The sequence below is a fragment of the Chaetodon auriga genome, chromosome 5 (assembly GCF_051107435.1).
Source record: "Chaetodon auriga isolate fChaAug3 chromosome 5, fChaAug3.hap1, whole genome shotgun sequence".
NCBI lineage: Eukaryota > Metazoa > Chordata > Actinopteri > Chaetodontiformes > Chaetodontidae > Chaetodon > Chaetodon auriga.
Genome location: NC_135078.1, coordinates 21,206,540 through 21,230,970, shown reverse-complemented (window position 1 = coordinate 21,230,970; position 24,431 = coordinate 21,206,540). Strand labels below are relative to the sequence as shown.

General features: G+C 44.0%; 2 protein-coding genes across 5 annotated transcripts in view; both read left to right on the top strand.

The window, feature by feature from the left end:
- Nucleotides 1-2,700: 2,700 nt before the first annotated feature.
- Nucleotides 2,701-16,260, top strand: rasl10a (RAS-like, family 10, member A). Its single transcript, XM_076731824.1, has 3 exons — nucleotides 2,701-3,754; nucleotides 12,195-12,319; nucleotides 14,406-16,260. The coding sequence occupies exons 1-3, from the start codon at nucleotides 3,539-3,541 to the stop codon at nucleotides 14,674-14,676; spliced, it is 612 nt and encodes a 203-aa protein (XP_076587939.1). The 5' UTR covers nucleotides 2,701-3,538; the 3' UTR covers nucleotides 14,677-16,260.
- Nucleotides 16,261-17,587: 1,327 nt separating this feature from the next.
- Nucleotides 17,588-24,431, top strand: part of osbp2b (oxysterol binding protein 2b) — a 45,098-nt gene continuing 38,254 nt past the window's right edge. For 2 of the 4 annotated variants that reach the window (XM_076731813.1, XM_076731811.1), the window contains exons 1-2: nucleotides 17,588-17,950; nucleotides 24,076-24,284. In XM_076731813.1, coding sequence (XP_076587928.1) covers nucleotides 17,793-17,950; nucleotides 24,076-24,284 — 367 coding nt within the window. In that variant the 5' untranslated portion in view covers nucleotides 17,588-17,792. The remainder of the gene's footprint in view (nucleotides 17,951-24,075; nucleotides 24,285-24,431) is intronic. The other 2 variants (XM_076731815.1, XM_076731812.1) reach the window with 1 other exon arrangement.

Here is a 24,431-nt window from a genome sequence, read left to right as displayed (position 1 = left end):
GTGCCCAGCGTCAGACTCTGTTCAGTTAATGAATTATCCATAACATCGATCCTATGTGATGTTTGCATTCCAACAGGGGGTGCCACTGCACTGCATTTTGGTTAAGGCTCAGCGTGCATGAAGAACTGGTTGACTTCAAACCACTGACAAAGTTAATACTACGAAAAGGATCTTTGTATTTTAACACTGTAAATTAACAATCATAGCCCGAATTCTGAAAACAGGGACACGAGGAAAGGTCCTAAATTATGTACAGTTTAACCAACACGAAGGGCTGAATCCTGTTTTATTTGTCTGCTGGCCTGAAAGGAATCAGGCCACCCACCACTCACTATTCAACATTTATAAGCAGCATTTAAACATTTAATAAAAGATTCACAACCAGCAATGGAGGAAGTTTTTCAAATGTAAAAATAACAATACTCCAGGGTGAAATTACTCCACTAAAAGTCTTGAATTCAAATTGTTTCTAGAAATACAGGAGTATAAGAAGGAACATGTATTTGAAGTATCAAAAGTACCCATTAACAGCTGAATGACCCTGTCAGTTTGACATTAATGGATTATTATCATGTATACTTTACTGTCGAAGCAGCGTTTTCTGTCGTAGCTGGTCAAAAGAAAGCTAATTTTAATTATTTTTTATACTGTTTAGAAATTTAACTCGCAACAATTTATACTGCATCATACTATAAACTGAGTGTACAGAAAATACTCAAGTATAAGTACCTCAAACTTAAGTTCAGCTCTAATAACACCCTGTAATGTGGTTTCACTCACATATATCAAGTCTGAGACACACTGGAACAAACCTTCACTTTGTGCACCAAACCTGGATGTTGAAACCTCATTTTCAGGAGGACATGGCTTCGCTGTCCTTAATGTTATTTATGGCCCTGAGTGTAACACAGAACTCAGCTCATTTCACATCCACATCTGACTTCTGAAGGTTGAAAAGATTAACCACTGTGTGATCTATGTGATGCTATCGAGCCTCTAAAAACTAATGCATGAAGGGACATACAGAGCCTTAAGAGCTCAGTGTTTTTATACAGCATCAGGTCCATCACATGCACAGAACTGCCCTTAACTACCCTTTCAAATATGACATCATTTATTAAGGGTTTATTAAGTTTATCTAATGGCTTTATTAATAATTAATGAGTACATAATGGTCCCAAGTCCCTAAGACCCCTCCGACATTTACAACTGCAGATTTAATGCGTTGAATATAAAAAAAACTTTATTAATCAGCATTTATAAAAGCATTATTACCAAAAACAAAGAATAATCATCAAGTCTGAATTATTCCTCTATTGGATCAAAAAATGAGCTGTGGGTCAGTATCAGCCTCTGCTCCCCTTCTGGTTCACCCAAACCATTCACTGTACCTCATGTTTGCTCTGTGGCAGGTAGTTTGTAATAACATGAGTAAACACACTTTTATTAAAGAGAATGTACATTTAATAATAACTGAAATAATCAAAAGCAATAAAACTGCATTTGGGCAGGAAGCCCCTCTGGAGGACTCGAGATTACACAATAATCATCCTCTTAAGGCGCTTATCGTGTGTCAGTTCATATTGTGCTTCAGTGCTGCAAATGACAAAGTAACTGCGACTGATAAAACTACCACGAAGTGTTTTCCACATTTCAAATCTGTGCACTTCAGGGTCCCTGAGGGCTGGGGGCAGCTGCCAGCATTGCCGGATTTGTAATCCAGTCTTGATAAACCTGGACTCCCAAATGTAATCTCTACGTGAATATTACCATTGTATGCTACTGTATACTAGTACTATATGGCCCCTATTAATACAAAACAGAATTAACTAATAAATGACTCTGTAGTTGTTGTGATACTGTAAGATATTTTAAAGTATATGAAGTATTTGAAATTAGCTCCACTTTTACCAGCTGCACCATTAAGGATGCTGACACATGAACGCATGACTAATTATAACATGAGCCATTCTGCATAATCTGAATGTGACCAAATCTGTAATCTTCCATTACTGTGATTCTCATCTTCAGACCCTTATCACAAGTCGCTTACCAAATAATTTCAGGCCTATATAGAACTACTAACAAGTGATTGCTACTTATTGAGTCTTTGGGCTTTGGGGTCCCTGAGGGTCGGGGGCCCTTGCAGAGCAGTTGCCTGCTTTGCCTGGTTGGTAATCAAGCCTTGATAAACAATTATATCAATAGATTAGAACCAATCTATAAGGCATTAATAAACAGTTTATTAACCCTTAATAAAGTAGTTGCAAACCTCTTTTTCTATTAAAGGTGTCTTATTAAAGTGCTGCCGCACTGGAAAGCCATTGTTACAGTCTCATCCCCTGTTATTCTGAGGGGCCTAAGCTTGTCCAATATTTACTCTTCAGACTTGTCACTGAGTGGATGTGTGACCCTTGTGTGCTGCTGTCCTCCAGCACTGATTGATGGGACACATCGCCCCTGCCCTGCCCGAGGACCCTCTGCAATAATAAGTCGTGTCCCTCAGAGATATGATGCGATGCTTCTCCATGACCCTCACGCCGAGATGATGTATAATGTGTGGCCTGCTACTTTGGCATTTATGTGCCACGCACGGGAGCTCGAAGCTTTCACACGCCTTGCGCACGACATGATCTTATTGGATGAGCAGGGCAGAGGATATTGTTGCAAGTGATGAGAGAGAGAGAGAGAGAGAGAGAGAGAGAGAGAGAGAGAGAGAGTGAGAAAACAGCCTTCACCAGCTCATGTCTCTCCAAAGGCAGACACACAATGCTCGTTAATAGGCTCCACATGCCTTTACAGAAAACGCACGTCTGCAGGCTGTGTGCGTTGCCTCTTCTCCTTTGAATGGCGCTCATGTAAATCTACCTTTCTGTCCTCGAGAGCAAGACGAGATTGTGGGTCTGCATGTTATTTCAGAACACGTGGGAAGCTTATTTGCGAGGCTGGCCGCGGTGCGCCCGTCCTCCCTGTGATGGAGGAGCGCGGTGGTGGTGCATCGCTGGAAATGAGTGAGAGGTGCGGAGGAGATAATCAATGAAGACACCGAGCGCTCCTGTGCGTTTGGACAAGGTCAGAGTCTAGCCTGGATGAGATTATGTCCATGTGGAGCCAACAAGGACGGACTTTTACGCTTCCTCTCCGGGGACGAGGTCGCCCGGGGATGTCCCCTGAAAACCAAGAGTTTCTCTGTGTGCGTTGGATTGCAGAGGCAGCGAAAATCCCTCCATCTGCATGATCATGGTTGAGCTTTATTTCTGACAAGCTGCATGGCTCCTTTCCTGTCACCCTCAGCCTGGGGATAAAGTTTCTTCGCTCTGCTCGACGGCTGGATGATTCGTTCGCCCATCGATTCGTCTAATTGCACGCAGTTGGACTCTGTTAAGGTGATTTAGAGGCTGCTGGTTGAAGGGGGGCAGCGGTGGGTTGGATTCCATCAGAGCAGCAACACAAACAGCGGCGGCCAGCTGTGTCTGTGGACGGTCACATCTGTCGTTGTTGTCGTCGCTGTCCATGGTGCTGAACTCGTGCTCCAGGAATGGTGGAGACGCTGAGTATCGCAGTCATCGGTGCTCCCGGAGTGGGGAAAACTTCTATAATCCGCCAGTTCATCTATAACGATTTCTCGGAGGTGTACACGCCGACCAGGACCAGATATGTGTACAGACCCTCCGTCATACTGAACGGGAACATGTATGAGCTGAAGATTTTGGACGTCCCGCCAATCTCCTCCTTTCCATCGAGCTCCAGTCAGGTACAAAGCCTCTGTCTGAGGACGCACATAGACGTCCTCCCAAACCTTTTAACTTTATTAACATTTGTACAAGCTTTGGTGACGATCTGCTCTCACATTGCCCCCAAACCACATCTCATTTATTTAATCTCTCCTTAATTTTTACAAGCGCCCATCTGTTCGCAGCCAGTGGCATCCCTCAAAGACACAAACACCAATTTTATTTATTCTTCCATCACTATCAGATGTCCCTGGTCTACTAGTTGCTATGGAGACCCGACTGACTTAAAGCCTCAGAGAGCTTCACTTTGACGATGTAAACTCTCTCTCTCAGCCCCCCTCACGAGGGAGGAATGCCAGCTTGCATATTGTTGTTTATTAATCACATCATGTCTTCTGCAGACTCCTCGCTAAGAACAGCGTTCAAGTGTATTCAGATGATGACAGTGTAACGCTGGCAGGCTCCAATCAGGCTCACATGCACAGAAAATAAGAGCAGGATCGTGCTGCAGGCATCGCCACGGCACCTGGTTAAACTCCCAATTTAAAAATAGAACAGACTGCCCTTTTATTGGTGGCCACGGGTCATATGCCACACCTCATTAGTCGGAGACACATCTGATTGCAGGATCATAGCAAAAATGCGCCGCAGCTCCTAATAGCCAAGGTTTGTAGTCACTTTGCAGAGCAGATCAGAAGCTCTGTCCTCTTCCTGGGCAAGAAGTGGGGATACTGAGGAATTAGCTCAAGCTTCCTTGTGGATTTTCATCACTGGAAGTTTTTTATTTTCTGAATAGGAAGGGCTGAACAAGTAATCATTATATTATCAAAATCGCTCAAAAGGAGCTGCGGTTTTTAATTTTTTTATTTAATTTTTTTTTTGGATGAAGGTAAAATGTGTCACAGCATATCATCACAAATGAAGATTTGTGCAAAACCCACTAAAATATTGACTCATATTGCAACCACAACATCTGTCAAAATAACTGCAATATGATTTTTTTTGCATATCAGTCAGCCTGATGGACAGGTCACATATGTTCAAGTCTGTCTTAAATACCAGACGCTCATACATTAGGAGCATTATTGGATGCTTTCATTCTTTCCCTCATCCACGCTGGTCTTACTCGCTTCTTAAAGCAGGTCAATGCAAGTGATGGGAGACAAGTTCAGCCAAAGCTGAATATGAATATGTGGCATCAACATTGTGACTAAGAGGGAATTTGATACCAAGAAGGTCGTAACTTTGTGCTGAATGCTCATATTAGCTCCAGCTGAACATACAGGACTGTGGATTTTGTCCACCATCACTTATATTGAGGTAGGGGGAGATGTTTTCACCACCTGTATGGAGAGGAGCAACTAAAACCTGTTTCACCATCAATATGAGCCTGTCAGTGTTGTTTTAAGCCATAAAAGTACAAAAAGTCTGCGTTTGGTGTGTGTGTGTCTGTATACGAGTGTGAAAGGAGATTCAAACAACACGCACTCCAAGCCTCTGTTGACCTGAGGTGTGTGTTTGACACCTGTCCACTGCAGCCTCAGTAGAGAGGCTGTGATGCTTTCAAGACAGAAATCTCCAAGGTCACCACACCTGACTCCGCTGCTGAACATTTCGTTCCTATCTCCCCGCCGGTGTCACACATAGCCCTCCCAAGAACAGCTGCGGTTATCTCCGCAGACGAGGTGCCACCGAGGGAATGAGATCAGGCCGCGGCGGAGAGCCGCTCGGACGAGAAGCCCCCCAATGAAAGCCCGGCGTTAACACAGAAAGCATCTGACAGGCGGGCTGAGAGGCCGGAGCGATCATCCTGTCAGGCTGCTGCAGAATTACATGTAGCTGTTCTACTAGATTAAACCTTTTGTTGGAGTGTGTTAAGAGGTCTGCAGAGTGCCTCATTGTTTCCTGCCCACAGAGACCCTCTGAAAAGACTGATTGAGTCTCGTCTTTCTTCTGCTAAATGGTGTTTAACTCCCATCAGGAACATGTTGGTAGGTGTGAGCAGAGCGCCGGAATAGGACGGGATGAATCTCATGAGTGTGGGAGTGTTAGCGTGTGTCTCGAAGGTTGAGTCACATAAGAAACTTTTTAAGCACACACAGCTTGATATCATGTTGTATCACATAGTGCGAACACTTCATGCTCATTTCGGAGTGTGGTGACAGTGAGCGGGCGCCTGTTTGGCAGGACCTTTGTGGAAGGTACAGGCAGAGAAAACCATTAGCCGAGTGCTGCCACAACATTTTTATCAGACAGATTTATGGTCACTCATTCGCTGAGGAATGACCCTGCACAGCCTGCCGTGCTCTTTCTTCCCCCTCCTGTCATGTCCCTTGCTCAGAAGCCAGCTCTCTTGCTTTGTCTGGTGACGTCCTTTATTCGCAGGAATGAGAGATGGGGCATTTTTTGACTCTCCGTGTTTATCCCACGGGCAGAGAGATGTAGCCTGGGTCAGGGGCAGTGGACACAGTGAGCGGCGAGGAGCGCCGGCACAAAGAAATCTGATTGAAATTTACTTGCAGTACACAGCAGATTGAATTAAAGCACAGTTCCCTGCTGGAATACTGCTGGGAATAAAAAGACCAACAGTGGAGGAATTTGCTGCAGTCAATTAGAAAGGTTGCACAGAGTTTAATGGACACCATCGAAGTAAGGGTTACCAAATGAGGTTTTATAATGTCCTCCGAAATTTGTGATGAATAAGCTGCAGCATGGAGTGAGTCAGTACGCCTCCATGCTTATGCAGCATGGCAATTTCTCATCATTTCAGATTATATTTGAAAGAAGAACAGTAATGTTCTGGCAGGCTACTTGTGACCCCATTTTAACCACGTAGACAGCCATTTTTATCCTTTGTGATGCTGGAGACAGGCAAGATTTCTATTACCTTACTGTGAGGCTGTGATGGTGTAATGATTTGTTTGCTTTGCCGTACGTCTGTCTGTTGCTGATAGCGTTGCGTTTAGAGAGCATCTGTTACAGTGTGTCAATAGGATGTGATGACAGACGGATTTAAGCCTGACAGCGGATTCAGCAGTGATTTTTCTTGTTCTTCCTTTTCTTTTTTTCTTTTTGTTCTTGCCATCATGTATCTCCATGACTTCCTCCCACACGCTATGCTCCCTCTCCCTCTCCTGCTCTTTCTGGACATTTTTCTCAGTTATCTCTGTCGATACTGTGTCTGATAGCGAGGTGGAAGTGATTGCTTTTCTTGTCACACGTTGTGTAATTTTGACTCTCACAGACGCTCTTGAAAATAAGCGAGTGCATGTGCAAAGCCTGCATGAGGTGTACAAACCCTTTACCTGCCTGTGTGTCAGAGTTTTGGCTTACACGACTTGAGTGGTGTCTTTTAAAGGACCAGTGTATGCAGGAATTCTATTGGCAGAATTATTGGTGTATTCACCAATGAGAATCCTGGGGTTTTTTTTACCTGGTTGCACCACCATGTTTCTACAGTAGCCTAGAAAAGACAAACCAGACACTCTCTAGAGAGCACATTTCAAATTTTTTATAAGTTTTGCAGCCACTTTAGGTTCTCCTACATGCTTGGAAAGGGAAGTCGAGGCGAGGGGTGCTCATTGGTTGCAATCTGCAACCTCACCGCTAGATGCTGCTAAATCCTACTTACTGGTCCTTTAAGTGAGATACAAATTCAGTTGCTTACTGCAAGTAAAACATATATTTATATGTTTTTAGAATAGAAACATTGAAATTATTTTTCCCTCTTGCTGAGAGTCACATGAGAAGACAGGTTCTACTCTCGTACGCTAAATATGAAGGTACCACAGGCTCCATCCAGTGGAACAAAATCCATCTAACAGCAGCTCTAGAGCTCATTAATGAACACATTTTCTTGTTTGTTTAATCTGTACAAAAAGCAAAGTATAAAAACAAGTGTTATCACCAAGAAATAGCCCCACTGTTTCCCCTTTCTTCCAGTCTTTATGCTAAGCAATGCTCTACTGGCTGTAGCATCACTGTGGGATCAATCTTCTCATCAAACTCTCAGCTAGAAAGCATTTCTGAAACTGCTGAACTTTTCCTTTAAAGCTTTTTCAGCGTCTGTAAAATCCTTGTAAGCTGCTGTTTCAAATATCAACAATTCATGTCTGTATTTCCTAAGATCAGCCGTCCCATCCCTTTTATCAGTAACACCCAGTGAGTCTGTCTGTGAACACCAGCAATAGACCATCCTCTCCATGTCATCTCAAACATAATGAATTTCTCCAAAGTACTACAGAACCTACAGATTTTACTACCTGTCTGGTATAGGTCACCATTGAGTAATGGCAGCTTCACCCCAAGGGGAAGTAATAGATTTTAATTGTAAATCGACCAGTGTGGCCGATGTGTGACATATCTCTAATTGCTCAGCGCCCTTCCCCCCATCCAGGTTACACCGGCCTCCCCCCTGTGCTTGAGTATTGATCCATTGCAACCACTTATTTCAGTTAAGCTGCCTCCATTAATATCAGGAGACACGACCGCTCTGTCATAGCCTGCTAAAACTGACCACGGCCTGCGGTTGTCAGGGAAACATGTTCTGTTTGGCTCCGAAGGATGAGATGCTCTTTTTGTTAAGAAGACCGACTGGAGGATACAGACAGTGATACCACACTTCACATTCACGCTCCCAGCAGCACACTCTCACATCCTGCAAGCACACACAAATAAACATGCCCACACATGCATTTTAAACGTATCTGATTTCAGTTCATCAGCCGTGTATCGCTGCACTCCTGCTCTTCATCTCTGTATTTCGCCTCTTGTTTGGGTTTGAAGAAGTAGCATTGCTGTTACTAGCCCCTCCTCCGCATTTAAAAACAGGACTTGGACGACAAAGAGATATGAGACGAGAACACAAGCTGCTATTTTTAGCCCCACAGGGATGTGAGGCTGCAACTGAAGCCAATGTGTGCATCTCCCATCGTCATTTGCCTCAATTATCAGACATTGGTTAGCTGTGATGATATGTGGTGTTAATGTGTCTTGTTTATTTGGAAAAAATAGATGAATGTTTTCTGGGGTGCTTGCCTGCTTGACACAACTTTGGATTTCAGTTGTGCTGGACGCTTTACGATAGAAGTGAGAAGAAGAAATCACAGTAGAAATCATACCTTCTGTGATATGTTTTCCTCTCTGTCTGAAAGCTGATTCAACCTGGAGAGAGACAGAGGAAATAATCACATTTCTGCCAGTTTTCACAACACAGTGCCCACCTTTACGTCCTCTCCTCCTCTGCTTTCTCTTTCACTTCTGATGGCAGCGATCTTTGTGCCACATGTTTGTCTCCATGCCTGATCAGCCTCATTATCTCCCTGCTGATGTGTGAGGCTGTTTCTTGCTCACATTCACCGAGATGCAAAGCCACAAACACCGTCTTCCAAATTGAATGAAGACAAATTATTCCTTGCTGACACAGATGTGTTAGCGTTATTGTCATTGGAAGTAACACTAATCATCTCCTCCCTCAGCTCCCTGTCACACATTATCAGTTGATCTTATTTGTGCAGGTTGCCTGTAAAGTATGTTGATTTGAAAAGCATATCTTCTCCGAGCGTGAGAGGAAGGTAATTAGATTTCTCACTCTTCTAAGTTGCACATGCTGCTGAAGGAGGTAGAAGAAAACATAAACACCACATGGAAAATTACTTCCATCGAATCAATCGTCATTGCAAACACTGCTACAAGCAAGGGTCATGTTAGCTCCATGCTAATTAGAGGCATAAAAATGAATAGAGGTCTGATAATCAGCACTTTGATATCTGAGTTTTCAAAGCAACGCGCCAACAGAGCTGCCAAATCGTCTGTGCCCGAGGTGCAGGTGCATCAGTCAAAACACACAAAGCCAAATTACTTACTTTATCAAGCAGGACAGCTTTGAAAATCAGGACAACACATGAAAAATGAACAGCTTCTGCAGTGGTCAAAAAAGTGTGTTTAAATTCTGAGGGTGGGATGGGAAGATATTTTGTGAAATCATATTTTTGCACACGAATACAGTGCCGCAGTCACAAGGTGAAACAAACTGATAATTTTTATTTTTTTTTTAAGAGAATATGCATATTTGTTTTTGTGAAAACTGAAAATTGAAAACAGTCCAAAGACAATATATTTAATATTTTACCTCATCAGCTTCACTGATTTTTGTAAATATCTGCTTATTTTTTTTGAAAGTTTAGACAGGAACAACAAAAGACTGGGAAAACTGTGGAAAGCTCCAAAAACACCTGTCTGGAACATTCCACAGGTAAACAGGCTCATTGGTAACAGGTGATAGTATCATGATTGGGTATGAAAGGGGCATCCTGGAAAGGCTCAGTAATTCACAAGCAAGGATGGAGCGAGGTTCACCACTTTGTGAGCACATGATTGTATTAAGGACATTACTAGATGAGCTCAGGAATCACATTTGCAAATTTTTTGGAATCAAGGTTGTGGATCAGTGACTTCCTGGAGTCTCCTCCATTTGCCTGGCAACTTCACTTAAATGTGGAGGTGAACAGATTTTGTTATCTTCGGACAGAACCAGACTAGCTGTTTCCCCCCCACTTCCAGTCTTTATGCTAAGCTAAGCTAACTGGCTGCTGGCTCCAGCTGCATATTTAGTGTACAGATATGAGAGTGGTGTCGAATTTCTCATCTAATTCTCTGCAATGAAAGTGGATACATGTAAAGTGTAAATAGTTAACACAACTCCTGTGATTAAATGATTACTGTTAAATCTAACCTCTGTATAACTCTGCCGCCAGATAGTTAGCATTGAGTAAGTCTTACACTATTGATTCTTGCACAGAGCATAGCATCCTCTGTTAGCCTGCTAAATTCTATTGAACAGAACTGAATTGAATTGAGTTAACCTGCACACAGTTCCTGACAGTCTCAGTTTCCAGACCTTTCATTAGCGGTGTGCATGCACCCCAGAGGTTATGTTGACACCCTGTCTGCTCATCCCTTGATCCACCTCTGCTTTTTTCATCTGTTGGACATTCTCTCGGGGCTGTGTTTCTTTTCTCATTTCCCTCCCTCAGCAGATCTGTTCGTCCCTCCCCCTGAAGTTCCTCGAATTTCCTCTCTCCCTTTTATCTGATCAAATGCTTATAAATTCATTGCATGCTATTAGAAGTGGTAGCAGTGGTGGTGGTGGTGGGTTGACGAGAGCTCTGGGAAACACAGCATGAATATCAGAATGGGCCAGTGTGTTTCTATTGAAGCAAATGCCCTCCAGTAAGGTGCAAATGTACCCAATTGTGCCATGTGTTGTGATTACAGTTTGAAACTCATTACCATCAAACAGGTGTTGCTGTTTGCCCCGCTGCATGTGCATTGCATCACAAAGCTTAGCTAAGCAGCAACCATAGTTGAAGAGTCGTATTTGTTTCTTTTTATTCTCCTGACAGAAGGCTCCGTGTTTGCTTACTTCTCATAAGCTGTAACCTCTGTCGTCCTTGAACATGTGTAGCTAGGACACAGTGCAGTGCTTTGTGCTGAGCAGTCATCGTGTTTTATGACTTTTTTTTTTAAAGCTGTGAGACTCCCAGAGCCATGCAGTGCAGACTTCATTGACTCTGCACTTTTTCACAGAGGCTAAGCAGCAGAAACAGGCGAACTATGACTTTGGAGCAAAGTACTTTTGAATAATTACTGGAACACATGCCCCATGCTGTTCAACTACCTGCTCTTTATTTATTATTGTACATTGGTGCATTGCACGCTAGTGGATCTATGAGACTGTATTCAGACACAGCAGTGCTTCGAGCTCAGTGGAAACAACAGTATATTAATATGCTGAAATTCAGTCTTGTGAACTAAACGCTCTAACATAGCATGCTAACATTTGCTAATTGGCATGAAACACAAAGAACAGCTGAGGCTAATGGAAATGTCTTTAACAGGAATTTAGCTGTATACAAATGAAAACTCTGACCTGATGGTGAAGCTACATGAAAAGTCAGAGCATCAGCAGTCATTAGTCCTGAGGGGGACATGAATGCGTGTGTAAAATGTCATGGCAGTCAATCCGATAGTTGTCAAGACATTACACTCAAATCCGCAAATGTCAACCTCATGGCAGCGCAAGAGGGAAAGTCACCAAAGTCATTAGGAGTCAATTTGGGAACTATGAGTGTCTGTGCAAAAGTTTGTGCCAATCCATCAAGTGGATGTTGTGACATTTCACAGGATAAATACAAATTTTACTTGCTGGTGGTGCTAGATAACAAGTCAAAGAATCACCAAAGTCAGTAGGATCCATCCTCTGGCCGTCACTGATATCTGTATCAATCTCACAGCAGTCCATCTTTAGTTGTTCAGATATTTCAGTCTGGACCAAACTGGTGGAGTGACCGACTGAATGACTTGCATTGTCTTTCCTTGAGCTGCTAGCATGGCAATATCAGTCAAACTGTATATCTTTTTGTTAGCATATTTATTCATGTTTTTCTCTGTGTCATTCAGGAGTGGCTGGATTTGCGCTGCAGAGGAGTTCGCAATGCCAATGCCTACATCCTGGTGTACGACATCTGCTGTGTGGAGAGCTTTGAATACGTCAAGATGATTAGGCAGCAGATAGTGGAGCACAGGTAAGGTCATCCACGGTTAGTGACCATGCAGCCACTGACATACAGCTTATAAAGCTTCAACTGTGATTTCTAATGATATCGGCGAGTCACCCGTCTGTAGACAGCATGCAATTTCTCAGCCCTGCCACAAAGCCTTACAATTACACGTTTGTGACAGTGATAGATAGTCTGCTCCTGGTGATATCTTTTAATTCAGCGCACTCCTCCCTGCATCCTGACAGTTTAGTAATGACATTTGATTCCAGCATTGCTGCATAAGAGCATGATTTAAAGATTATTTTTGGGCCTTTTCTGCTTTTATTGAAGAGCTGCAAAATACAGGAAGCTAGAGAAGCAGAGGAAGATACAGGAAAGGTCTGGAGCTTAAAAGGACCCAAAACCAGTGAGAAAAAAGACCAATGAAAAGGCATCACATGCTCTATCATCCTCACTGTTGGCATACCTGCATATATTTACATATTGAAAGGTGCAATGAGTGGTCTCGTTTGCTCTGCTATGTTGTGCATGTCCAAGCTGCCACTGTGCAGATCATCTTCACCTTCCTGTGGTTCCAAATGTGTTACCATGAATGTTTATGGCCCATGACAGAAAACCATTATCACCAGCACCTGGGGAAGGAAGGGTGAATGCAAGAGGAAGGGAAAACAGGAGAATGTGTAATCAGAGGACAAAGATCTAAGGTCAGACTGGAGGACAGAGGGAAGAGCAGAGAAGGGACAGATACTGTATATTTTAACCGAATTCATGAATAATGGAGCACAGTGCGGCTGTGCTGTAGATGTCAGCTATAAAGAATGTATCTGCTTATTTTACTTTACTAAAATATATTCTTAAAATGCCGACAAAATCCATTCAGAACCAGAATAACTTTCTTTATTCTTTTTTTTTTTTCCAGCCCTCTAAAATGAAGCCTCTGACAGGGTCTATCAATCCTGTATAGCTTTTCCCAGTTTTCACACACCGATGCACACACACGCACACACACTCACGCATACAGTTCATCTTGCTGTGGTAAAAAACTCAAGCTCGAGCAGATATGCGAGGAGATATTTTTAAGTCTGTTATGTGAGCGCAACCTGTGAAAAGGAGAAAAGTGAGATGATTACTTGTGCTGTTTTTCAACCTTACATCTTTAAGAACTTCGCCTCAAGGCTTGAAAACGGTGTTGTACATTTCTCTGTCTGTCTTCCCCTCTGTCGAGCTATCTGTCCATCTGTCAAGGCAGACATGCAAATATGCGTAAGTTCTTGTCAGAAGATGAGGCACGATGTAACAGAAAAGAAAGCTTTATTCATTATAACAGGAAGACATAAATTGTTAACGCAGCTGCTTTAACAATTTACCTCAGCTGACACTGAGCTCAGCAAGTCAGCAGATGTCTTGTGCTCTTTCAAGTTTCGTAATGTACCAGAGTTAATAGTCCTCAGTGATTTTAACATGACCTTCTGTTGGTTTTAGAATGTTATTATTTTTCATGAAAAACAACAATTAAAGCTTTCAGCTCCTCTGACTTTGGCGCCAAACCAAAGAGAAAGCCTTCAAAGTAAAAATTAATCTCATTGTTAGAAATCCGATTTATATAATCGGCCTTCTTTCCTTCATAGTATTTGCTCTGCGGTCTAATCCAGGATTTTCTCTACTAACTACTTTTCTCTACATCATTCTCTTCTTTTTAAGTAGAGCGTCAGATTGGATTTCCAAACCACGGCCAATGAGGTGTTACTGGAAGTGGTTGGACTTGATGACGTCCTCCTGGTTTTTCATTAACACTGTAGGATTACAAACACAGGACTCGAATCACTAATTTATGCCTACCTCTGGCTCGCCATACAGTTTCACACTTATAATAATGCTGTAAACCAGTCACTGCAGAGTGTGGTGGGAGGCCCCTTGAGCCTGTGAGCTGTAATCCTCCAGTCCGCCCCCGCACACCTCAGAAAGAAGGAGAAACTGCACACACACACACATCTTGCACACGCCCAGCCAACCACTGTGACAAACACCATGATATAAGTGTGCTTTTTGAAATCAACCTTTTTTCTTTTTTCTTTTTTCTTTTTTTTTCACCTCTCACATGCTCCTGCAGGGAGGGCAGCAGCAGTGAGGTGCCAATCCTGGTGGTGGGCAACAAGAGGGATCTGCAGCGGCAGCGCTTCATGCCTCGCAGGGCAGTGTCAGTCCTGGTGAAGAAGACCTGGAAGTGCGGTTATGTGGAGTGCTCTGCCAAGTTTAACTGGCATGTAGTCCTGCTCTTCAAAGAGCTGCTGGGCATCGCCGTGGCGCGGGGCATGCGCCAGAACCACACCTCCATCCGTCTGCAGGGGGCGCTACAGAGGAATCGCTGCACCATTATGTGACCCAGAGAGCTCCCTCCACCCCTCTCACCTCAGCAGTGGAGCGGCAGTGGAGAAAAGGACTTTTTATCTAAATGGCTGGAAATATACCCTGTGGCCTCCTGCTTTACTGAGCTGATTTTTCATAATGAGGTTTATTAGACTCTTGCGCTGTAAAAGACACTAAAAATTTCACACATGGTCATCCAACCACTTCCTAGTCCAGTTCTGCCAAATGCATAGGAGGTAGAAGAAGAGGAAGCAGGTAAAAACCAATATGACTAGCATAGCACAGTTATTTTTCCTCACATCAACCAGACAGTCACGCATTTGAGGCTGTGCTCCCCAGATGACACAGCAGCAGGTCTTATTGAGGGTTGTCTTGTGATCGTAGCTGGGCCTGACAGGATGGAGGTTGTGGCTGTGAGACTCAAAATGGAGAGGCAGCAATATCATCGAGTCTTCCTTTTGAATTTGTCATATTCAGTAAGGTCAACAGCCGACGCTGTTAGATAGAATATTGGACAGCAAAAACAGCTAAAGCCCCACTTCCGGGGAGATTATCTCGAAATGTACAGATTCGTTTAGATGGTGTTCAATTTTAGATCCTGAGAAGTAGCCTGCATTTTTTCCCTTCCCTGTCCTGGTTTAAAACTTGGCCTAAGGTAAAAGCTGTTTGTTCAGACGAAGGGTGTTTTAAGGTTGTCTTGCAGCAGAAAATACTGCAGTCCTTATCATGATGTACTGTAGGGCTTTAATCTGCTCCCTCCCCTCACTCACTGTCTGTTTCTGATGAATACATTAAATCCAGGGAACTGGGGACCTGCAGGAGGCTGCAGAGCCTGAAACGAGAACCTGTGCGTGCAATGTTCGTGTGAGTGCGTGTTTGTGTGTGTGAGAGAGTGAGCAAGAGGGAGAAGGAGAGAGGCAGGTTTGATAGCTGACATTCAGGTAAGCAAAGGACAGACACAAGAAGATAAGAGACAGATGTTGAAGCTTTGGATTAGGAAGGAGCAATAAAATCCCACAGGGATGTCCTGACCGACTACATGTACCGCCGTGTTATATTAAAAATGCCTCAAATACAGTAGATATAATCCACTCACACTCAGATATCCGCAGAAATAATGAAGCAGAGCTCAATGACTTCCACAAAACACCCCATGAGTACATCACAGACACACAGGGAACCTTAATAGTAATTGGTAATGTTGTGAGATTAACAGTTGCTTTTTCATTTGATTAGGCCTAGCTAGGTAGTTTGTGAATATGGCTGCACCGAAAGTAATCAGACCTATTGTATATAAGAGTGATTCATAGAGTAATTGACTTGCATGCTTTTGTTGGTAGAGCCAACAGGTCAGGGTTTAATTGCACTGATGTTTCAATTTGATATTGTGTTTAATTTTTGTAATACATGGTTTTCTGACGCTGTAATGAGCAGCTGAGTGGAGTGAATGTGGTCGTTTTTCACTGGCATGTGAGAGCACAAGCTCATGATTCTCTCCAAGATGTAGTGTTGAACCCTTCAATCAGGGCAGATGGCTGTGTGTAGTCTTTTTTTGTTTTGTTTTGTTTTGGTTTGGTTTTTCTAGTAAAAAAAAGAAATATGTAGCAGAGATACACTAGAAAGCAACTGTGTGTAGCATGAGTTCTCATCAGTTTGTCTGCTGCGCGTTTCCAAATAAAAAGGGCTACAGTTTTTTATCAGAAACATTACTTGTATTTATTTTTACTGTGTTAGTACTGTGAGTAATTTTGTTTTTTGATGAATTATTAAATGCATTTGAGAACAGCAACCTCACTCTGGTCACTTTTCAATCCTGTGTGCAGCAATTACACCACATTAAGATCATTTTGACAACATCGCCACCTTGTGGTAAAGCCATGTTATCAGGAGCCAAATCAGGATCAGCCATCACACACTGAACCCCTTCCAGTTACTGGATTGTTGCTTAAAATGTGTATTTGGTTGTATTCAACAAAGCCAGATCTGATCTCCCCAGTGTCATAAAGACCGACTTTATTTTATGGTGGCAGTGTGTCCATGAAATTGAGCAATTCAATGAGTAACTCTCACATGGCACGTGTAGCCTGATTGATGGTTGGCTGATGGTGGTTCAAAACATGATGGTTCTTTGGACGATCTATCCCCCAAGTCCCCTGTGACAGGGCCACATTAACCTGTTATGGAGCCCAGGGGGAAGAGATTGTTGTTGGGCCATTATTGCTCCCCTTAGCCCCCTATCTACGGCCCCTTGCACTGTGCATGTACCCCTTTGCCTCCAAATTCCTGATAAAGTAAGTGTCGGTCAGTTTGTGGTTATTTCAGTTAAACGCAGTTTGGTTTGGGGATATGCACCATGCCAGCTCAATATACACAAAATAATGTTCTTTAAAAAAAAAAAAAAAAAAAAAAAAAACTGACATGGGATGGCTACCAAAAATCAATCAACAGGTAGACCCCGTGGGTTCCCGGGGCGCAAATGTTTAACAAGTGAAAGGCTGTCAGGAGCTGGTCATTACTGCGCACTGCGATCAATGACTGTAATGCTGTATTGCTACCTAAAACACTTAATCGTCTATCCTACATCCGCCTCCTTAACTCTGATTTGGGATCAGCCGCCAAACCGCATGTCAAATGTTTAGGAATGTTTAGATAACAACGTCACGTGGTGCAGGTCTGAATCATAGACTTGAATTGATAGAGCGGCCATTTCCATTCAAGTCCACACTTCATGAATGGCCAGGTTAGCAGCCGCCCCCTCCCATTATTCCTGCCATAAACTATTTGGCACTGTCGTTGAGGAAAGCATTGTAGATCTGGTGACAGTACTATCAGATTATATGGAGGCCATGTAAGGAATTTCCCTTCTATCCAGCCCAGCTCTGTGCTCTGAATCCTCTGCAGTCTGCATCAGCAAAGTGTCTTGGCATCACTTCTCGTCCTTCCTTCGGTGTCCATTCCGGCGTCATGTGAAAGGGTACACGGTGGTCTCTCTCGCCCTAGACCGGACCCTCCTCCGTCGAGCTCACTCGTCAGTGCGACGTCCACGCTCAGGTAGTCCTGGTGGGGTAGAGTCCCTGTCCCCGCTGTCCCCGGTTTATCCTGCGCCCTTCGGCGTGCGGCGGAGCGGAGGATGAGCGAGCAAGGGAAGGGCTCGGCATCCGCCTCTGCCGCGGCCCCGGCACCAGGGTCGGATACTTACAAAGGCTGGCTTTTTAAATGGACCAACTATTTGAAAGGCTACCAGCGGCGATGGTTTGTCCTCAGCAATGGCCTGCTGTCATATTACAGGTAAATTCTGCAGACGCACTGTGCAAGATTTCTCCAAATAAGCGTCTTTCTCCGACCTGGGCGCACAGCTCGCCGTACAGTATTTCTGTGTCAGCGCATCCCGACAGCTGGCTGCCTCAGCTGGCTAGCAGCAGGCTAAAGCTAGCTGTCAAATGGACACAGTCAGCTGTCTGTTTACTTCATGCTGACAGTGACAGAAACGTTGACATTTTACTTTGACTGACTGTATGTTGTGGAAAGGCACCGACACAGACACACATACACACAGCAGCAGTCGCAGAAAGATTTCTAACTCAGTAAAGTGTCAGAAATGTGGCCACTGTCGGGACCGACGTTAGCTAGCAAACTAAGCTAGCCCGCTAGCCTTCGGTGAGCTCATGACAGTTGAAGATTCAGCTGACCCCTCCTCACGGACACTAACAAGACTACTTGTCTTTAAACGTGTAGTTAGTAAAGCCGGTGGCCTTATTATTTTTTGTGTTAATGTCACTGTTTCAACTTTTTCTTCTACATGAACGTCATTATCATCTTTCGAAATTAATTCACGCATTGCATTAGCTAACGACTGTGAGCCAAGCGACTCAGTTTGATCACTGTAAGGAGATGCGCTGCAGGAGATGGTCGCTGTCATTATCATCCTGTCTTCACTTTGATTACGCAGATGCTAGCTGGGAGCTAACGTTAGCCATACAACAGCCTAACACCTGTGGCTCAGGTGCCTCTTGCTAGGGAGTCATGTTTCCACAGGTATGCGTGTGGAGGCACAACGTGGAAACAATGAGTGGATCATAAAGCGTGCCAGCCCGCTGGGTGACACATGTTTCCAGCACTTTACACACTCAGTTTGCTGCAGCACAGCAGGTGAATTACCTGTCACATAGTCTAGTCTGAGAAAGTTCAGTGTTGACCTTGGGGACAGTATGTGTGATAAAATGGTCTTAACTCTAGCCTCCAGTGTCTGGCACTGTCAGAGCTTTCGCCTGAGCCAGCTTCATTTGCTGATTAAAACAGTGAGATGTGGTTGAGAGCTCTGCAAAAGTGGACCTCTGAGTTGTGATCATGTTGTCACACAAAAGCTTGATAGTTTTCATTGCTTTTATTGCTTGGTTCTTGCATGTTTGACCAGCTCGCTTACTTAACACTTAACACTTGAGTGCTTTTGTCAACAAACTCTGCTGTATCGTCTTCTAGGTCACACTGCCCTTGGTGCAATAATCAGTCTTAGCTATTTAAACTTAATATTGATTGCCAAAGTGTCTGTATGGCCCAGAATTTAAATTCATGACTAGACGCAGCATTTAGACCTTTTGTGCTACGGGATGGGTATTAAGAAACTAATGATGCCTCTCACGTAAGCCCTGAACCACGAGTGTATATGCATGAACCACATAAAAGGAGAGATTGAGTATTTGTTGCAACAGTTGTGCACCCGGTCTGACCCAGTTTTCCTAATTAAATGCTTCACAGCAGAAGACGCACCCACTGGAGTTAACCTTCCTCTGCTTACAGTACTATTAGCCAGAGCTGTGACTGTGAAGTTTAAATGCCTTCACAAATCAGATATGATTAAAAAAATCCTTCTAACTTCTAGCTTAACGTGTCAATGCAAGCTTTATTGCTTGCAGTAATAAAATAATTATTGCGACACAAAGCTGATCCCTCTTGGATAATTGTCTTTTCAAATGTCGTCTTTTACCGGGAGGTTAGATCACAAAATCGGCTGTGAAGCCGGAAGGGATTCGCTGCCTCGTTTAAAGGCTCTTCTGCAGCATGAGCTCTTGGTATGGAGGTTTAAGACTGAATCCTCTGTGACTGCGAGGCAACATTTTGACTCACAGTGCTTCCCTGCAGCTCCAGCAGTCATAAATGCAGTGTTCAAAAATATAAATTGAGAGATTTGATAGAAAAACCACATTTGAAGCTTATTTTATCCCATGCTAAAGTCCGGTGCCACCTTTCCTCAAGCAGCCTGTTTGCTTTTTTGTTGTCACCACTGTTATTTGACACACAGGTTTGGTAGCCAAAGCCATACTCCTGCTGGTGAAAGGGAAGATGCCTGTTGCCTCTACCCTCTATTAATAGTCCATTATGTTGTAAGGTGACTGCTGTCCCTGAAGTAAAGGTAGCCCATCGACATCTGAGCACAGAGGCAGTGAAGCGCGTGAGCTGTCCCCTCTACTGATGTCTTCCTGGCAGACCACATTGTGTGTGTCTGACTTCAGGCTTTGTGTGCCTCTGTCTCTGCCTTCTCTGGCCGACGATCTGCACTTCTATTGTGAGTGAAGTAAAAGAGAAGTAGTCAGACAAATGTGACAACATGCTAATTAAAGTGTCTTCACTGCATGTCAAGTGATAATTGTGTTGCGTCTCAGATGTGCACTTTCTGCAGAGCATTTTTGTTCTTGTCCTACAATTATTAGATGCATACATAGAGAAGTTTGCCAGTTTTAAGTTGTGCTGTTATACCACCACTCACTATTTTAATAGCACTGAAGTTGCTGCTTTTGCACTAATGTTGATCTTCTAGAGCACTCTACCCAAGAAAAGCAAATAAAAACTAAAGGAAAAAAACAACTCGGCACACAGACACGAACATCTGTTCAGACTTTATTAATTTCCTGCCCTATAATATGATAAAGCGTCTGCATCCTCCAGCAAAACCACAGGCAACGGGTGAGACTATGTCTGTACAATATGATTTGATGGATGGACATTTCATAACAGATTATAAACTCTATCATAGGAGGATGTGCTTTAAAGCTCAAACCAATCTCCCCTTACAAACTTAGACTAGCACGCATTGATCAGTTGTTTGATTTTCAGTGTTCAATATTTGTTTGACCTTTTTTAAAAGGCCAGTTCATATTTAAATCAATAGTGACTGACTGCCAATTAGAGGTCTAGCCAATAACCTGAGGGATCAGTTTCAATCCCAAAGCCTGCTGTTGTCAAAGCAAAGGCTTAGTAGTCTAACTTTTAGCTGAGAAGCCAAAGGCCAGAGGAGGACCATACCAGTGCTTTGACTCTGGACAGACTGACACACTCAGCACTTGTGCCTTGTTAAACTGACTTTTATAGAGATTCAACATTGCACTTGTTATTGATTACTTTTGGCTCTGACACTGCAAGGATGGCTGTCTTTTATTCCTCATCAGCGTTGTGTCTTTTTTAGTTTAAATCACAGAAACAGCCTCGCTGTGCCACTCTCACCATGCGAGAGGATATTTGTTCTCCCTCCCTCACTGAGCATCTTTCGTTTTTAATTTCTTAATTGACTTTTCCTCCTAGCTTTAATACTCTCAGCATTACATGCTCACCTCTTAAAGTACATCTGGCTTGCTGCTTTAGGGAAGATTACAGGGCATTAAAGCGCTGAGTGCTATTGGAGCTTAGATATCAGTGAATCCTGCCTTGTCTTTCATAGTAAAGTAGGCCCGCCACGTTTCCTTCTCAGCTGCAGGAGGGTAACTAGATAGTATCAATTTAAGTGCTCAGTGGGGGTTTGACACCATTTGTGTTGCTTTGGAGAGCCAGGTTATGTTGTTGCTGCTGGCACGCTCAGCTCCTGGGTGCAGGGAGGCGTGGAGTGCGAGTGGTGAGCTAGCCAACCTTGGGCCCAGCTTGAAGGTAGAGCCTGGCCTGAACCGTGTTTGCAAGTCTGGCATGTCAGCAGAGTGGCTGGAGCAAGAGATGTGGAGGCTGTGATCTCATCTTGTTAACGGTCTCGTTGGTCTTAGCACTAGGCTACTGTGTGCGTGTGTGTGTGTAATTGTTTGTGTGTGTGCCTGTCCGGGTGGTCTTCATGTTTTTTTTTTCCTGTGAAGGTGAGAGCAGCAGCGTGACGTTAAAGAGAGCAGGGAGTCGGGCCGCATTCCCTCCACTTCATTGTTTCAGTCTTCCAGCAGGTCATGTCATGCTATCCATGTTGCCGTATCATTGCTTTGGTTTTCTTGTCTTTTGTTTCCTTTCTGTCTTCAGCACGACACGTTCACCAGCGTTTCTCTGGCTCTCTTCCTCCATGTCTTGTGATATTTCAGCCCCCAGCCACAACAAAACCTATCTACATTCTCATGCTCTGGGTACTGTGTCCTATTTCCTCTGCCTGTCTGTGTTTGTCTCCTCATGCTTATGGCCGTCTCTTCTGTGTTGTTCACTGGTTGTTGTTCTGTCATTACATGCTCCAGATCGGTGGATTTGTGTTTTATGAGGATGTGTGCACAGGGGACTGACAGGTAAAGCATTGCAATTCTCTCCTGGCTGAGCGCAACATGCAGGATCCTCTCTCATGCTCTCAGCTGCCCCAACTCACCTTCGCCCCCTCCCCTATAGTGTCTTAATGCCCCTGTAGCTCTTATCTCTCTTTCCCAGCTTTTGTAGTTTCCTTGACTGTGTAATTTCATGGCCTTTGCATGGCCTCGCCTCCCCACAGGGCAGAAGCGATCAGCGGGGATCTCATCTTACTCATCAGCCGCACATTCACTTTGTTGACCCACTTACAGCCAGGACTCTGCAGCTGAGCTCGGCTGGGCTCGGCTGGAAACTGGGCTGTTCAGCATCCCTGCCCGCTTACCACACGGCTTCGCATGGCCCCAGTGCGGTCTTGTCTGCACAACCGATGTGCACAGAGCGCCAGCAGAGGAGCGGTACACTGAAGCGCTTGTTCTGGATTGGCATGATAACAAGACTTGACTTCAGCCAGTAGAAGCAGTGTGAGGGAAACTGGCTGGCAGAACTTATAAATATACTTCAACCTCTGACTTAATAAGGCAGCAATCACCTTGTCAGTGTGGACTGAAACTGGAGCTGCTGTAGAGCTTGGGGCTGCTGAGAGGCAGCTGCTCGTGGCAGTGAGGGCTCACTGAGGATGGATGAATGGATGTTTGCACCCGCAGACAAATACAGACGCATCCACATGATTGCATGGCTGCATGCTTCAAAGTGGCTGTTTCCAAGAGTATGGATGGCCAGTCATGTGACACTGAGGGTTAAGGATATGTTTGTTTAAACTGCCACCACGGCATGTGATTTCACTGATTAGTCGCTGCTCTCTAGTCGAGGGTGTTAATCAGCAAAATCAGCTGCCTGGGGCTGCAGTGAAGACCTGCATACTCTTAGCTCTCTGAGGACCATGATGGTCCATCCCTGCAGGTTAGCTTGTCTAACCATGACGGAATGATAGCCAGCCAGCTTTCCACTACTTGATTGTAAATGCAGCGTTGTGCTTGAATTTTCTGTCAGTCAGTTATTCTGTTATTTGTTGCAGTAAATCCATTCTAACGAGGACCTTATTGAAAGACTTGTCATGATGTAGAATAACATAATAACACTACTTAATAAATCCTACAGTATTTTTTCTGTTTTGGATGAGATACACCAGCATTAACATTTCTGCTGCAGTTGTGCACACTGTCAGGCCATGCAGCCATTGTTTTATTGGAAGACTTTTTTGGAAACACACAGTGTGTACATTTGGCTTGCACAGTATGTATATGTACAACACTCTCTCTTGCCTTTGCTCTTTGTCCTAATCTCTTGCTCTGCTGCTTTGGCACTCTCTCCCCCACTATCGCTCTCTCTTTTTTTTTGCCACCTCTCACACTCTGTTCTCTCATTGTTCACGCTGTTATTCATTGTTTGGTTTTGTTCACGACAGAAGCTTGGAGCTAGACAATGGCCTTGTTATCTCGACTACTGTGGCCCACTGAATGTGCAACAGTTGGTCTTAGTGGAGGCTACACAGAATACCCACAATTCAGCACACTCACAGCAGGGCAGGCAGGTCACGCTGAGTGAATTAGAAGTTCAAACTATCCCATTTGTTTAACGTTAATGCACATTTAGGTTTTATGAATGGATGAATGCGCTTCAGAGAAGGTGTGTGTTAAGTGAATTAACCAAATATTTCAACTGCTGCTTGGCTCTCAGAGTGAATCCTTGTATAATCTGTCATTCCTCTGTCCCTCCTTGCCTCCCTGCTTGTGCTTATTGGCCGTATGAATGTCAATAGTACTATCCGACCTGCAGTACTTTAGGTGATGACAAATGAGGTCCTTGACCAGTGTCTTCAGCTCTGTCTTGTGTCTGCTTATCTCTCTCTCTCACTTCTACCTGGTACTCTGTTGCAGGACGCAGGCAGAGATGGCCCATACGTGTCGTGGAACAATCAACTTGGCCACGGCGCACATCGACACAGAGGACGCCTGCAACATCGTCCTGAGCAGCGGTGGCCGCACTTACCACCTAAAGGCTAGCACGGAAGTAGAGCGGCAGAGATGGGTCACAGCACTGGAGCTGGCCAAAGCGAAAGCCATCCGCATGATGACTGATCAGTCCGGTAAGAGCAGCTGAAGCAAGCAGCTACTTATATGGAAAGTTTAAGCCGCATGGCACTGCTTTTTATAGTCAGTACAAGCTTTAAGAGCATAATACACCCATGAGGCACTGATGCAAGTCATTAATGGTCGGAATTTAACCTTGATAA